The sequence below is a fragment of the Semicossyphus pulcher genome, unplaced genomic scaffold (genome assembly GCF_022749685.1).
Source record: "Semicossyphus pulcher isolate SPU_LCO1_2020_fin unplaced genomic scaffold, fSemPul1.0.p SCAF_37, whole genome shotgun sequence".
In the NCBI taxonomy this organism is placed as follows: Eukaryota; Metazoa; Chordata; class Actinopteri; order Labriformes; family Labridae; genus Semicossyphus; species Semicossyphus pulcher.
In genome coordinates, this window is record NW_027211712.1 from 457,501 (window position 1) to 475,284 (window position 17,784).

At 40.6% G+C, this 17,784-nt stretch overlaps 2 protein-coding genes across 2 annotated transcripts; both read right to left on the reverse strand.

Moving 5' to 3' along the window:
• Nucleotides 1-2,825: 2,825 nt before the first annotated feature.
• zbtb37 (zinc finger and BTB domain containing 37) lies at nt 2,826-5,845 on the reverse strand. Its single transcript, XM_069679194.1, has 4 exons — nt 5,517-5,845; nt 3,961-4,899; nt 3,772-3,871; nt 2,826-3,359 (listed from the first exon to the last, which is right to left on the reverse strand). Exons 2-4 carry the CDS (start codon nt 4,878-4,880, stop codon nt 2,826-2,828), a joined length of 1,554 nt encoding a protein of 517 aa, XP_069535295.1. The 5' UTR covers nt 4,881-4,899; nt 5,517-5,845.
• A 1,174-nt stretch (nt 5,846-7,019) lies between these two features.
• LOC138606744 (uncharacterized) lies at nt 7,020-9,561 on the reverse strand. Its single transcript, XM_069679171.1, has 4 exons — nt 9,549-9,561; nt 9,152-9,442; nt 8,210-8,500; nt 7,020-7,247 (listed from the first exon to the last, which is right to left on the reverse strand). Exons 1-4 carry the CDS (start codon nt 9,559-9,561, stop codon nt 7,051-7,053), a joined length of 792 nt encoding a protein of 263 aa, XP_069535272.1. The 3' UTR covers nt 7,020-7,050.
• Nucleotides 9,562-17,784: the final 8,223 nt, after the last annotated feature.

The following is a 17,784-nucleotide window of genomic DNA, read 5'->3' on the forward strand; positions in this document are numbered from 1 at the left end:
GTCTTTATTCTGATTTGGAAAGCGAACTGCCTGTTAGCTAGCAAGCTAACTTTAGCTACAATCAACATATAAGCTTTGTAGTAGTTTTGTAGATCATGTCTCTTTAGAGCTGAGCGTATAGTTTTCCCCTGCTTCCAGTCTTTGTGCTAAGCTAGGCTAACTACATCCAAAACAGGAGGATAAGGTTTACTATCTCTTACTCTTCACGTTATCTATGTTCAATAGTGGACATTAGCAAACTAATGTTAGCTAACTAGCTCACATGCTTTAGCCCTTTGTCTCTGGTTTGAAATTAAAAACAATATTTTGGAGCTAAAATACGTTTTAACATGAGTCAGCAAAAACACAAATCAGTTAGCTAATGTTAGCTACTGTAAGCTAGCTCACAACTGTAACTTACATTAGAATTAATGAATAATTACAACTCTCGAATGTGTGTACGTGACCAGTTAGCAAGAATCTGTTAGCCTGAAAGCTATAGTTTTCATAATAAATGTTAGCTGAGCTTAGCTAGCTACAGGCAGCAGGTGTGATGCGTCAGTCGCTCACACAGGCAGCAGGTGTGATGCGTCAGTCGCTCACACAGGCAGCAGGTGTGATGCGTCAGTCGCTCACACAGGCAGCAGGTGTGATGCGTCAGTCGCTCACACAGGCAGCAGGTGTGATGCGTCAGTCGCTCACACAGGCCGCAGGTGTGATGCGTCAGTCGCTCACACAGGCCGCAGGTGTGATGCGTCAGTCGCTCACACAGGCCGCAGGTGTGATGCGTCAGTGGCTCACACAGGCAGCAGGTGTGATGCGTCAGTCGCTCACACAGGCCGCAGGTGTGATGCGTCAGTCGCTCACACAGGCAGCAGGTGTGATGCGTCAGTCGCTCACACAGGCAGCAGGTGTGATGCGTCAGTCGCTCACACAGGCCGCAGGTGTGATGCGTCAGTCGCTCACACAGGCAGCAGGTGTGATGCGTCAGTCGCTCACACAGGCAGCAGGTGTGATGCGTCAGTCGCTCACACAGGCCGCAGGTGTGATGCGTCAGTCGCTCACACAGGCCGCAGGTGTGATGCGTCAGTCGCTCACACAGGCAGCAGGTGTGATGCGTCAGTGGCTCACACAGGCCGCAGGTGTGATGCGTCAGTCGCTCACACAGGCAGCAGGTGTGATGCGTCAGTCGCTCACACAGGCAGCAGGTGTGATGCGTCAGTCGCTCACACAGAGGTCACTGATCGGGTCGACACGTCTCCTCTAACGTGTAACTCCTGCCGTCCGTCACACACATTGTCAGAGCAAAAAAGCGTCCAAGAAAACAAAAACCAAAGAACACATGCTTGTTATAAAAATATCTGAGAAGACTGACGGGGCTGTCTGAGTGGATCAGAGCGCCCCCCGGTGGTGCTGTGCTGTGCAGTGCAGCAGCCATATTGCGTAGTGATGAGAGGTAACTGAGCTGTGTAGCTTATCTGAGGCTGGACGAGGTCCAGATTTCCTGCTGTGAGTCTGTTCAGTCAACAGGCTGCCAGATGGTTCTTTCTAATCTACCCGATCGTTCAGAGAAAGTCAAACGTTGATCGGAAAAATTCACTTTCAGGCCAAATGACTGAGTCCAGTGTGATCACAGTTTCAGTGCACTGACGGGAGCACGATGAGGACGAGCCCGGAGATCCATCCTCCACTCCAGACACAAATATGTCTATTTATAACCAGAGCTTTCAAATGCATCCCATGACCTTCCAAAAACCTGCACTCAGGTCACATGGCCACACCTGGACAGGTTGTGTTCACTGGAGGAGGACATGTGATGCAGTGAAAGGCTCCACGAATGGCTGAGCAACTCAGTGTTCCTCGTGTTCAGATTATAAAAGCTTATTAAACATTCTCAATCTTTAACATTTAAATTAGCTTCAAACGTAATATCATATTTTTACGTTGTGTTCGGAGGAGCGCGTGTCGTCAGTCGAGGTGTCTGCAGTGATTATAGAAGACGCTCAGCTTGTTGAGTTTGGAGACAAGCAGAGCCGACGAATCGAGTTTAAACTGCTGCTCTCTGAACGCTCACTGAAGATGACGTCACCGTGACACTGTTAACATGTTAAGAAACCTACGAGAGGATTAATGGACGCTGAAGGTGACAGCTTCAGGACTGAGAGGTCGATCTGTAACTGAGGACGTCGATCGGGGTGGGACGACTTTCTTGATGTTTTAAAATCAAGAGTACGTTAGTGTGAAGCTGAGTAGTGTGAGAAACCAAATGTATCTGAAAGGAAATACAGTCTGAGATCAGAAACTGGGGTCACACTGGATCAGAACGCGTTTTCTCTTTGAACCTTTTTGTGCAACTTAATCTTGTCATGCCGGTGCGGCACTAACAGAGCGCGCAGGATTACTGTTAGTAACTTTGCGGCTCCAGATTGTCTCAAGGCAAAAATTAAGGATTGAATTGTTAAACTGGCACTGAGTAGTTTGGCAAAGTTTCCACCAGACAGACTGTTGTGATGCTGCATTGTGAACCTGTAATACCTGTAAATATAAAAGTAGAAATCTGTAACATAACGAAGTAGACGGAGGCAAACGAGGACCACTGAGTGGTGTATGAGGTTGTTGGAGTGTGTGGCGTTTCTTCATTTTAGCTTAATCTGTTCCGTTTGGTAGTGAAGGTAGATGCGGTTTAAAGCGGAAAAATCTCAGTTGGGACTCTGAGGTGTTCATTCTGTCGCTGCTTCGACTTCAGCAGGTTCAGTTCCTGTTCAGGTACAAAAGGTTCAGACCAGCCCTCCGGGTCTGTCACCCCCCACCCCAACCTCGACCCTCACCTCCTGCTTCCCTCGGGGTCAGTCAGGCCCTGTAGTGGAGACCGAGGCCTGGGGACCCTCAGTGTACTGGCCCCCACCGCTGTTGCTCCCACCACCGCCGCCACCGCCCTCAGGATCCTCCTGGCTGGGGGAGGCCTCATCACTGGGGCCTCCCCTGGATGTGACGGAGGTGGTGGTGGTCTCGGGGGAGGCGCTGTGAGCCTCCTGGGGGGCACAGCCCGGGTGGTTCTTGCGGAAGTGCTGGTTGAGGATGGCCTGGAAGGGGAAGCTCTTGCCGCAGACGTGGCAGTGGAAGGGCTTGTTGCCGGTGTGCTTGCGGATGTGGTACTCCAGCTGGTCCTTGCGGGTGTACTTCTTCCCGCAGATGCGGCAGACGAACGGTGTGATGCCCATGTGCAAGCGCATGTGGCGGTCCAGGCTTCCTTTCTGGTTGAAGGACTTGCAGCAGTAGATGCAGGTGAGCCTGGGGTTGTAGCGGAACCAGCGGTCTCCTACCTGCTCCCTCAGGTAGTCCTCATAACCCCCCATGTCAAACGCAGCGCTCTCCTCCCCCTGACAGGCAGAACAAACCGTTAATCCAGATGAGCCTGAAACAGACTGCATCAAACTAGATTTATAATCTCTGGATGAACACTGAGCTCTGTATAAACAGATATGGCTCAGGTAGGGGCCACGCCTGGGGGCACACCTGGTCATTGGGTTGGCCCTGTCTGGATTTTATTCCTAGTTAGGATTTAAACATACATTTCTTCTGAGTGCTGCTAGAAACATTTCCCTTCAGTCAACAAGGACACAATGTGTTCTGGAGGCTCGTCATGTCTGCTGGGTTATGTTCACCCTCTAGCCACTTACTGAGGAGGATCTCGGGATCCTTTCAGTTATGTTACGTGGTCACAAGGACTTACTGAGCAGCATGAAGCCAGAGGAAAAACCTCCGACTGTTAGAGTCACTGAGTTTTGGTACCTGTGAGCTCGGCTGTCGCAGCTCGTCCGCCCTGCTAGGAGACTCGCTCTTCGCTCTCTGACGCTCCGCCAACACCACCACACTGCCGGTGGGACTGAACCTGACACAGAAACACACACAATAACACACACTGTCAGCAGGTGTCAAGCTTCAGTGAGGACGGCACCCTGTGTCATCGCTGGGACTCACCTGTCTGCCTCACTGAAGCTGGAGGACGGTTGGGCGCTCCTGGTCCCCAGCGCTCCCACCGGCCCCGTCACCAGCGTGCTGCGTCCCGACGTGTCAATCATCACAGTGGCCCCCTCCTCCACCGGCCCCCCCTCCTCTTGGTGCTCCCCTGCTCCGATCCACTCCTCCATCCTCTCCGTCTTGATCCTCACTCGCTCCATACCCGCACCCTCCTCTGCACTGCCGCTCCGCTCCGGCTCACTGCTCGTCTCCACATACCACTGACCGGCCCGGTTTATGCGAAGGATCGGTTCTTTGCCCACTCTGACGGCGGCCTCAGGTCCCTCCATTCCGCTGTGTTCTACTGTGGGCGGGGGGCTGAGCGGCTCCTCAACGGGGCTGATCGCCTCGCACACCTCTGCTCCCCCTCGTGGGCCGAGGAGCCGCAGGGTGGTGTGATGACCACCTGCTCGCACCACCGCCTCCAGGGTCCGGTTGCCCCTGGATACCCGTATTGCATCATCCGAGGGCTCCTCGTCCATGTCGGCCAGGCTGATCTTCAGGTGGATGCCCTCCAGGATCTGGGTGCAGCGGTCGATGATGTGCTGCATCTGGAGGAAGCTGGCGGCGGTCAGGTAGCTGATGATGTCAGCGAGCTGCAGGCAGAGGCGACCCGTGTAGCAGAACGACAGCAGCTGCTCGAACACCGACGGGTTGCGGATCACGGTCAGCGACACGGTGCTCATCTGGCTCAGAGACATGTGGTCCCTGAAGTACGGCGAGCTGGCGGCGAGGACCACCTTGTGCGCCCGGAAGCTCTGGCCCTGAACATTGACCACAATGTCGCAGAGCCGGCCTTGAACACGCAGCTGGTTCAGGTGCGAAAGGACCGAATTACTGAAGTCGGGGATGTCCAGCTGGATGCTGCCGGAGCGCTCCATGCTGCAGCCTGCAGGGTCACTGTAACAGCCAAGATCAGAACCAGAACCACATCAAACTCAGGTCCAAACACATCTGTGATCAGGCCTTCATGTTAAATGTAAATCTTTTTGTAAGTTCTTTAAATGACAGACTTTCATCTTTCATGTGTTTCTCAGCTCGATGATCAGGAGTTCATTTTACAATCACAGAGCAGAACGTTGAGACGGACGGAGGGTTCGTCTTTAAATCAATAACTGTCATCATCATCATCATCATCATTATCATTATTATTATTATTATTATCATCATCATCATCATCGTCCTCATTCTACTTCAACTTTCTGTTTTTAGGAAACTTTAAACAGTGAAACAACATGTTTCATAAAAGATGCAGTTTTATAAAGAAACAGCAGAACACCTGAGCCCACCTGTCTGACACGTGACCCAGGGTCACCTGGTCCAAACTGAGCAGATCTACGTGCACAGAACCAGACAGGTCTCAAGTTTCAACGGAACACCTGCTTCCGTGTGACAGCAGGACCCAGAACCGGACCAGGGCTAGTCTGAGCCATGATCAAACCCAGAATCCGGAAACCGATCCGTGCCGGTCTGTCTCGAGGGACCAGGTGAAGCCCCAGGTATGCTGCCGAACTCACCTTAAATAGGGGCAGGAGGGATCGGGCGTGGTTTCAGGGTGCAGTAGAGGCTTCAGTCCTGCAGCTAGCTGAGCATCGTTAGCAGGGCGGGAGAGGACAGCGGCTCGGCTCGGCTCAGCACGGCTCGGCCCGGCCCGGCAGGCTGCAGCTCCACCCGCCGCTCCTCCGGGCTCCAGCGGCGGACGTGACGAGTTCAAGGCCGGGGAGCAGCAGTTGAGCTCGGGCTCCGGTCCGTCAGCAGCCGCTCTGCCTCCATCCCGCCGGAAGTCAGATTCGGTTCAGGTTCGGCTCGGTGTCGGACCGCTGCAGACTCTCATCTTCCTTTTTCATGGCAGAAGGGCCGAGGCTGCAGGAAGGAAGGAGGAAAGGAAGAAATCGCGCGGGGCATGCTGGGAGATGTAGTTCATGTCCTCCAACGGAGCCGGTTTATCGGTTGTGCCAAAGAATACATTTCCCGGCATGCACCTGTGGGGAGAGGGGTCATCATGGCACTTGGAGTTTGGCAAAGTGGAGTTCTCTCTCTCGCTCTCTCTCTCGCTCTCTCTCTCTCTCTCTCACACACACACACACACGCTCCCTTCTTCCTCTCTGTGTTCGTCTACATTTCATATTTTATAAAGTGTGTTCCAGGACCTGTTATATATTTGGAGGCAGATGTTTCTTGTGTTCACAGAGGACGCTTGACTTTAATGTTGTTCGATTTTTGGAACAAAACATCTCGTTTATATTTTCTGTGTAGTTTTTATGGTGTCGTTGATGTTTAACCTGCTGGGATCAAAAATCTTTGATAAAGTTTCAAACACGTGTGAAAAAGAAAAAAATGAACTAAAGAGACATTTTGTTCAGCCACCAGTCACCACACAGTGTCCTATATATATATTTCATATGTTTGTAATTAATGCAAACCTTCTAAAAGGTCAAATAATAAAATAATCACAAAATAATACAACCTGGCAGAAACCTGCACAACCTGACACCACTGAAGAAGAACAGCTGGAGTAAACAGGAAGTAAATAAAGTCTTCCAAAGACAGAGCACAGCTAACTGAACATTTAGCCTGAAGCACACCGGAGAGATCTTTGGATTCCTGTTCATTCGTGTGGCTAATGTTAGCTTGCACCGCTGGAAAGTTAGCTTCTGTTTGTACCACCAATTCCAGATCTATGCACCGTAGCTAAGTTATAGCTGCCTGGCTAACCTTAGCTTGTTTGTCTGCTCACTAATAGGTGTTTATTTTAGCCGACAATAAATGATGTCGCTAACAAAACAAAGCCAATGTTTATAACCAACATGATGGCGGTGTTTGTCATGTCACTGTTTTGATGCTGACTGCAGTTCACTAAACTACCACCGGTGTCACTAATGACACCTGTTTCAGATAATTAAGCATCACTTTGAAAACGAAAGATTTGTTGCTCACAGCACAAAAAACGCAGAGACTGTAAAAACATCTCAAAATGTCTTTTATTATTAGGGTTTAATGGTTAGCTTCATGCTAATTAAAAGCTAGGCCTGGCTGCAGCTGTAGAGCCTGTCATTGACCAGTGGGCGTCAGGGCGGTATGGATCGGGTCGCAGGTGTTGTTGGTCGTCAGAATTCTGTTTGACACCTGAACGGTGACCGTCTGCCCGTCTGCACCAACAGACGTCCAGCTTCTCTCACCGAACCCTGCCAGCTGATCGATGTCCACCGAGACGTTACAGTCCATCGATGTGGAGACCTGACTCACATCTGCAGACAGACAGACAGACATGAGACAGGGTCCTATTCTGATTGTAACACTCCTCAACCGGCCACATTCACTCACATTAATGTGCCTTTAAGTATTTTTATACTTGAATGTTACAATCAGCAGGCTAACATGTTAGCAAACAGAGCTCTGCCTAATTCCACTTCCCCTTTTCACAATAAAAGCCTTCCAGATACGGTTGGTGTAGTGATGTTTAAGCTGCTGGATGATGTTGAAGTTTGATGTTTTGTTGTTGACATGTCTTTGTATCCAGTCACTTCATTGAACTCTAATAACCACGTTCACTGTGTGTGTTATTGACAGAGTGTGTGTGTGTGCGTGTGTGTGTGTGTGCGCGTGTGCGTGTGTTTGTCTGTTGGACTTTGGCTTGTACTGAAGTGACCGTACGCACAGAAATGCTGTTAATGTACTGTATCATTGCCGTCTGTACGGGTCCCGGCTGACACTTAACCTCTGAGCTCGAATAAACAACAACTAGTGTTTGCATTCAAACACTACTACATAATATTACAGTAAGCTAGGAAGTAGCAGAAGCTAACATATTCATTGGTAACGTTACAACGGGACAGGAATAAAGTCCTGGCAAACATGATGTTAAGTACTGAATTAAAGGCAATTTCTTGCTAACATTAGCAAGGAAGTGGTTTAATGCTAGCATTAGCTGTGTTCTGACTGTAGCTAACGGTCGATGGATCTTTGTTATCAGTTGCCTTTTCAGTTGCTCATTAAACAGATGATAACCTACATGAACACTCAGTACGACAGTACAGCATTTAGCTTCCCACCCTGAGCGTGATGTCAGAGGAAAATGGCCGCCGTGTGAATTGAACTAAACTAAGGTGGGACTGAAGTGAACAGAAGTGACCCTGTGAAGCAGAAACAGTCTTCCACACTTGCTGATTGGCTGTGATGTGACTCAGGATGAACATGATTGGTTCCTCACCGAGCACAAACAGCACGTTGTGGTTGCTGGGTTCTGAGCGGATCTGCAGCTTGGGGTGTGGATAGTATCTGCAGGTGAGGTTAACAGGAAGCAGCAGAGCGGGCTTCTCCCACACGGCGAGCTGCTGGCTGGTCAGGTTTCTGCTGCAGGCGCCGTGAGCAACGTGGATCTGGCCTCTGAAGAAGTGACAGCTGGCGACAGGGCCGAGAGGCGAGGAACAGGTGACCTCCACGCTGTCCTCAGGAGACAGGAAGCGACGGCTCAAGGACAGGCCAGGACTGGGACTGCTACCTGGACAGGAGACCACCGAGAGACACGAACAGTATAAAACCAGGACCTCAGAGTCCTCAGAGCTCTGTTAACATGTCTGTGTCCAGGAGCACGAGGCTTCAGTTTACTTATTGACCTCACGTTCAGGCTCTGTAAGGCCTTCCTGCCCTCGCACACAGTCCCTGATTTTCTCTGCCGGAGCTCAAACTGTGTTTTCTCTCTTGTTGTTGCTTTCACAGATTCTCCTGCAGCTTCAGTCCTTCTCCTCACACTCTGCTACAGTTTGAGCACAAGCAGAGAAAATCCAAGTGCAAGCAGGAGTGTGAGTGCAAAGGTAAAATATTCATAATGTGCAGATCTAATACTACATTTCCTCTCACACGATAACACGATCCGTCTTAAACTTAAATTAATGCTTTTATTCTCTCCTGAATGATTTCCGGTTTTCTGCTGAATAACTGAAGTCGTGTAAACATGGAGATACATCAAAATAATTATGATAATAATAATAGGTTATGACTAAAGTATACTAACAAGTTGGACAGATTAAAGTCCTATAATTTGACATTTTTAGCCTAGCTTAGCATTAAGTAGCTAACTTAGCATAAGGACTGCCTGTGGGTGGAAACAGAACAACTTGTGAGAGCAGGATTTCAGTGTGTGAACGCTGACCCCAAACGGTCACCCCGCGGACGTTGCTCTGCACGGAGGTGTACTCCTGCAGGTGGTAGTCGCAGGTGAAATAGACCCGGCTGCCGACCGGACGTCTCCCCAGCAGCTCGCGGGAGGACAGGAGGAAGACGCAGAGGAAGCCAGACTCCTTGGTCTCTCTGAACACACGCTTAGAGTTTTCCCTGAACAGTCGACAGACGCCTCCACCGTAGTCGATAGGAAGCGTGCAGGTGATCTTCATCGTCTCTCCGTCCTCTATCTCAGAGCTGCTGATGATGAGCCTGGGCGTTTCTGCAGAGAGGACACGTACAAGACATTCTCATTCAGCTGGTGGGAGTCAGCACAGGACCGACTGCAGCTGTTAGTTTGAAGAAGACGGATGAACACACTTTATTACCTTTAACCAACATGTTTTATCATCCTAACTGACCTCAAGTTGAGCCTCGACGACTGTTAACTCACCGCTCCATGTTGACCTGGCAGCAGCCGTCCACCCTGTCAAGCAATCAGAGGCAAACAGGAAGTCAGCTGAGGACATTTCAGTTTGAATATCCCGGACGTTTTCTCTTCGTCAGAAGTCAAATCAAGTGTTTAAATAAGACTGAAATCAGTCTCCACTTCATTAATAACTAGTTCCACACGATCACATAAATAAAGATAATATATAATGATGTATATAAATAAAGACATTATGTAATGATGGTATATAAATGTAGATCAGAGTAGATGATGTAAAGGCAGCAGAATCACCTGCTCTTTATATTGAAGAAAGTTTTTAACCCAGATGTGAAGGAACATTAACTCACAGCAGAGCGACACAGTGAAGAGCAGAACCCGATCCATCAGATCCTCCTGAAGTCCAGACGGTTCTGACCGCCTGACTCTGTGTTTGATTAAAGATCAACTGTGTGTTTGCGGACTCTGTTTGTGCAGCTCCGTCTCTGCTTACTCTCTTCAGGACATGAACTCACAACTGATTTCAAATGTTCTGATGTTTATTTTAAGATCAGCTGATTCTAACATGTTTCAGTTTCCTGAGAGACAAAACAGAAAGACTGTGGAAATGTTCACTCCGGTTTCATCAGGGACCCTCCAGTTTTCACTCTGAGAACTGAACCAGGAAGCAAATGTAAAATCTCTCAGAGTCTCTTTGACGGACGGGAAGCTGCTCTGTGTTCACCTGAACAAACGTGTCGGACTGAGCCGATGATCATGTGACCTGTTTGTCTTGTATATCAACATTCACTGAAACACGTTTTCGTCTGCAGACTGAAAGCTGAGATTTACAGGTCAGCTCTGTGGGCTTTGAACACATCATGAACTAAAGCTGAAGAATGTTTATTGTAGTGTCCAGATGTCACCACAGGGGGGCAGCACACTCACACAGACTCCTCTCTTACTCCTCTGTCTCCTTCATCCATCCTCCTCGTCCTCGTCCTTCTCCTCCTCGTCCTGCTCCTCCTCCTCCTCCTCCTTGTCCTTCTCCTCCTCGTCCTCCTCGTCCTCCTCCTCCAGGACCAGGACCAGAACCAGGACCAGGACATCACTTCCTCAAATTTCCTCGCAGCTCTTGTTTTTCCTGAGGTGAGGAATCGAACGTGAACTTCAGCTGAAATATTGTTAATGTGTATGTTTTGGTCACATGACCGCCGTTTGATCCAATGAAATGATCTCATGTCTGTGAAGATCTGCTCCTGGATCAGACTCTGAGGTCACCAGCTGACCTTGAGTTGACCTCCAATCAGAAGAAGAGTCTCTGGGTGCTTTTCATAACATCAATTTGCTCCTCCTGTGTTCCTCACTTGCGTCCTTTCCTCCCGTCTTGGCTCCTCCCGGCGAGGAATGAAGAGAGGCGAGGACAGAGGAGACGGATTTGCCAAATGAGAACTCTTGGGTCGATAGTGTCACCGTTAGGCGACGTGTGGTTCTGATGACGTGCTGCTCAGCTGGACCAGCTGATAAACCCAGCAATGTTCACAGAACCACTGAAAACCACCAAACCCTGAAGGATGGAGGGATAGATAGATAGACGCAAGGATGCACAGATTTATGTAATGAGAACCACCGTCTGTTTATATTTATTGTTCCCCGGAGACTCAGAGGTCAGAGGTCAGCAGTAGGCGGGGAGGGGTCATGAAACAGGAAGTGGACGTGTGATGAGGAAGACCAGGGTTGTGTCTGAAACCGCATACTAATCATACTATCATACTAATCATACTATCATACTAATCATACTAATCAGACTATCATACTAATCATACTATCATACTAATCATAATAATAAGACTATCATACTATCATACTAATCATACTATCATACTATCATACTAATCATACTAATCATACTAATCATAATAATAAGACTATCATACTAATCATACTAATCATACTATCATACTATCATACTAATCATACTAATCATACTATCATACTAATCAGACTATCATACTAATCATACTAATCATACTATCATACTAATCAGACTAATCAGACTATCAGACTAATCATACTAATCATACTATCATACTAATCATACTAATCAGACTATCATACTAATCATACTAATCATACTATCATACTAATCATACTAATCATACTATCATACTATCATACTAATCATACTATCATACTAATCAGACTATCATACATCATACTAATCATACTAATCATACTATCATACTATCATACTAATCATACTATCATACTAATCATACTATCATACTATCATACTAATCATACTAATCAGACTATCATACTATCATACTAATCATAATAATCATACTATCATACTAATCATACTAATCAGACTATCATACTAATCATACTATCATACTAATCATACTAATCATACTATCATACTAATCATACTAATCATACTAATCAGACTATCATACTAATCATACTAATCAGACTATCATACTATCATACTAATCATAATAATCATACTATCATACTAATCATACTAATCAGACTATCATACTAATCAGACTATCATACTAATCATACTAATCATACTATCATACTAATCATACTAATCATACTAATCAGACTAATCAGACTATCATACTAATCATACTATCATACTAATCATACTAATCAGACTATCATACTAATCATACTAATAAGACTATCATACTATCATACTAATCATACTAATCATACTATCATACTAATCATACTAATCATACTAATAAAACTATCATACTATCATACTAATCATACTATCATACTATCATACTAATCAGACTAATCATACTAATAAGACTATCATACTATCATACTAATCATACTATCATACTAATCATACTAATCATACTAATCATACTATCATACTAATCAGACTGATCATACTATCATACTAATCAGACTGATCATACTAATCATACTATCATACTAATCATACTAATCATACTATCATACTAATCATACTATCATACTATCATACTAATCAGACTAATCATACTAATAAGACTATCATACTATCATACTAATCATACTATCATACTAATAAGACTATCATACTATCATACTAATCATACTATCATACTAATCATACTATCATACTATCATACTAATCAGACTAATCATACTAATAAGACTATCATACTATCATACTAATCAGACTAATCATACTAATAAGACTATCATACTATCATACTAATCATACTATCATACTATCACACTAATCATACTAATCAGACTAATCATACTAATCATACTATCATACTAATCATACTAATCAGACTATCATACTATCATACTAATCAGACTGATCATACTATCATACTAATCATACTAATCAGACTATCATACTAATCATACTATCATACTAATCATACTAATCATACTAATCAGACTATCATACTAATCATACTAATCAGACTATCATACTATCATACTAATCATAATAATCATACTATCATACTAATCATACTAATCAGACTATCATACTAATCAGACTATCATACTAATCATACTAATCATACTATCATACTAATCATACTAATCATACTAATCAGACTAATCAGACTATCATACTAATCAGACTATCATACTATCATACTAATCATACTAATCATACTATCATACTAATCATACTATCATACTAATCATACTAATAAGACTATCATACTATCATACTAATCATAATAATCATACTATCATACTAATCATACTAATCAGACTATCATACTAATCAGACTATCATACTAATCATACTATCATACTAATCATACTAATCATACTATCATACTAATAAGACTATCATACTATCATACTATCATACTAATCATACTAATCAGACTATCATACTAATCATACTAATCATACTATCATACTAATCATACTAATCATACTATCATACTATCATACTAATCATACTATCATACTAATCAGACTATCATACATCATACTAATCATACTAATCATACTATCATACTATCATACTAATCATACTATCATACTAATCATACTATCATACTATCATACTAATCATACTAATCAGACTATCATACTATCATACTAATCATAATAATCATACTATCATACTAATCATACTAATCAGACTATCATACTAATCATACTATCATACTAATCATACTAATCATACTATCATACTAATCATACTAATCATACTAATCAGACTATCATACTAATCATACTAATCAGACTATCATACTATCATACTAATCATAATAATCATACTATCATACTAATCATACTAATCAGACTATCATACTAATCAGACTATCATACTAATCATACTAATCATACTATCATACTAATCATACTAATCATACTAATCAGACTAATCAGACTATCATACTAATCATACTATCATACTAATCATACTAATCAGACTATCATACTAATCATACTAATAAGACTATCATACTATCATACTAATCATACTAATCATACTATCATACTAATCATACTAATCATACTAATCATACTAATAAAACTATCATACTATCATACTAATCATACTATCATACTATCATACTAATCAGACTAATCATACTAATAAGACTATCATACTATCATACTAATCATACTATCATACTAATCATACTAATCATACTAATCATACTATCATACTAATCAGACTGATCATACTATCATACTAATCAGACTGATCATACTAATCATACTATCATACTAATCATACTAATCATACTATCATACTAATCATACTATCATACTATCATACTAATCAGACTAATCATACTAATAAGACTATCATACTATCATACTAATCATACTATCATACTAATAAGACTATCATACTATCATACTAATCATACTAATCATACTATCATACTAATCATACTATCATACTATCATACTAATCAGACTAATCATACTAATAAGACTATCATACTATCATACTAATCAGACTAATCATACTAATAAGACTATCATACTATCATACTAATCATACTATCATACTATCACACTAATCATACTAATCAGACTAATCATACTAATCATACTATCATACTAATCATACTAATCAGACTATCATACTATCATACTAATCAGACTGATCATACTATCATACTAATCATACTAATCAGACTATCATACTAATCATACTATCATACTAATCATACTAATCATACTAATCAGACTATCATACTAATCATACTAATCAGACTATCATACTATCATACTAATCATAATAATCATACTATCATACTAATCATACTAATCAGACTATCATACTAATCAGACTATCATACTAATCATACTAATCATACTATCATACTAATCATACTAATCATACTAATCAGACTAATCAGACTATCATACTAATCATACTATCATACTAATCATACTATCATACTAATCATACTAATAAGACTATCATACTATCATACTAATCATACTAATCATACTATCATACTAATCATACTAATAAAACTATCATACTATCATACTAATCATACTATCATACTATCATACTAATCAGACTAATCATACTAATAAGACTATCATACTATCATACTAATCATACTATCATACTATCATACTAATCATACTAATCATACTAATCATACTATCATACTAATCAGACTGATCATACTATCATACTAATCAGACTGATCATACTAATCATACTATCATACTAATCATACTAATCATACTATCATACTAATCATACTAATAAGACTATCATACTATCATACTAATCAGACTGATCATACTATCATACTAATCAGACTGATCATACTAATCATACTATCATACTAATCATACTAATCATACTATCATACTAATCATACTATCATACTATCATACTAATCAGACTAATCATACTAATAAGACTATCATACTATCATACTAATCAGACTAATCATACTAATAAGACTATCATACTATCATACTAATCATACTATCATACTATCACACTAATCATACTAATCAGACTAATCATACTAATCATACTATCATACTATCATACTAATCAGACTAATCATACTAATAAGACTATCATACTATCATACTAATCATACTATCATACTATCACACTAATCATACTAATCAGACTAATCATACTAATCATACTATCATACTAATCATACTAATCATACTAATCAGACTATCATACTAATCATAATAATCATACTATCATACTAATCATACTAATCAGACTATCATACTAATCATACTATCATACTAATCATACTAATCATACTATCATACTAATCATACTAATCATACTAATCAGACTATCATACTAATCATACTAATCAGACTATCATACTATCATACTAATCATAATAATCATACTATCATACTATCATACTAATCAGACTATCATACTAATCAGACTATCATACTAATCATACTAATCATACTATCATACTAATCATACTAATCATACTAATCAGACTAATCAGACTATCATACTAATCATACTATCATACTAATCATACTAATCATACTATCATACTAATCATACTAATAAGACTATCATACTATCATACTAATCATACTAATCATACTATCATACTAATCATACTAATCATACTAATAAAACTATCATACTATCATACTAATCATACTATCATACTATCATACTAATCAGACTAATCATACTAATAAGACTATCATACTATCATACTAATCATACTATCATACTATCATACTAATCATACTAATCATACTAATCATACTATCATACTAATCAGACTGATCATACTATCATACTAATCAGACTGATCATACTAATCATACTATCATACTAATCATACTAATCATACTATCATACTAATCATACTAATAAGACTATCATACTATCATACTAATCAGACTGATCATACTATCATACTAATCAGACTGATCATACTAATCATACTATCATACTAATCATACTAATCATACTATCATACTAATCATACTATCATACTATCATACTAATCAGACTAATCATACTAATAAGACTATCATACTATCATACTAATCATACTATCATACTAATCATACTAATCATACTATCATACTAATCATACTATCATACTATCATACTAATCAGACTGATCATACTATCATACTAATCAGACTGATCATACTAATCATACTATCATACTAATCATACTAATCATACTATCATACTAATCATACTATCATACTATCATACTAATCAGACTAATCATACTAATAAGACTATCAGACTGATCATACTAATCATACTATCATACTAATCATACTAATCATACTATCATACTAATCATACTATCATACTATCATACTAATCAGACTAATCATACTAATAAGACTATAAGACTATCATACTTATCATACTATCATACTATCACACTAATCATACTAATCAGACTAATCATACTAATCATACTATCATACTAATCATACTAATCATACTAATCAGACTATCATACTATCATACTAATCATAATAATCATACTATCATACTAATCATACTAATCAGACTATCATACTAATCATACTATCATACTAATCATACTAATCATACTAATCAGACTATCATACTAATCATACTAATCAGACTATCATACTATCATACTAATCATAATAATCATACTATCATACTAATCATACTAATCAGACTATCATACTAATCAGACTATCATGCTAATCATACTAATCATACTATCATACTAATCATACTAATCAGACTAATCAGACTATCATACTAATCATACTATCATACTAATCATACTAATCATACTATCATACTAATCATACTAATAAGACTATCATACTATCATACTAATCATACTAATCATACTATCATACTAATCATACTAATCATACTAATCATACTAATAAAACTATCATACTATCATACTAATCATACTATCATACTAATCAGACTAATCATACTAATAAGACTATCATACTATCATACTAATCATACTATCATACTATCATACTAATCATACTAATCATACTAATCATACTATCATACTAATCAGACTGATCATACTAATCATACTATCATACTAATCATACTAATCATACTATCATACTAATCATACTAATAAGACTATCATACTATCATACTAATCATACTAATCATACTATCATACTAATCATACTAATCATACTAATAAAACTATCATACTATCATACTAATCATACTATCA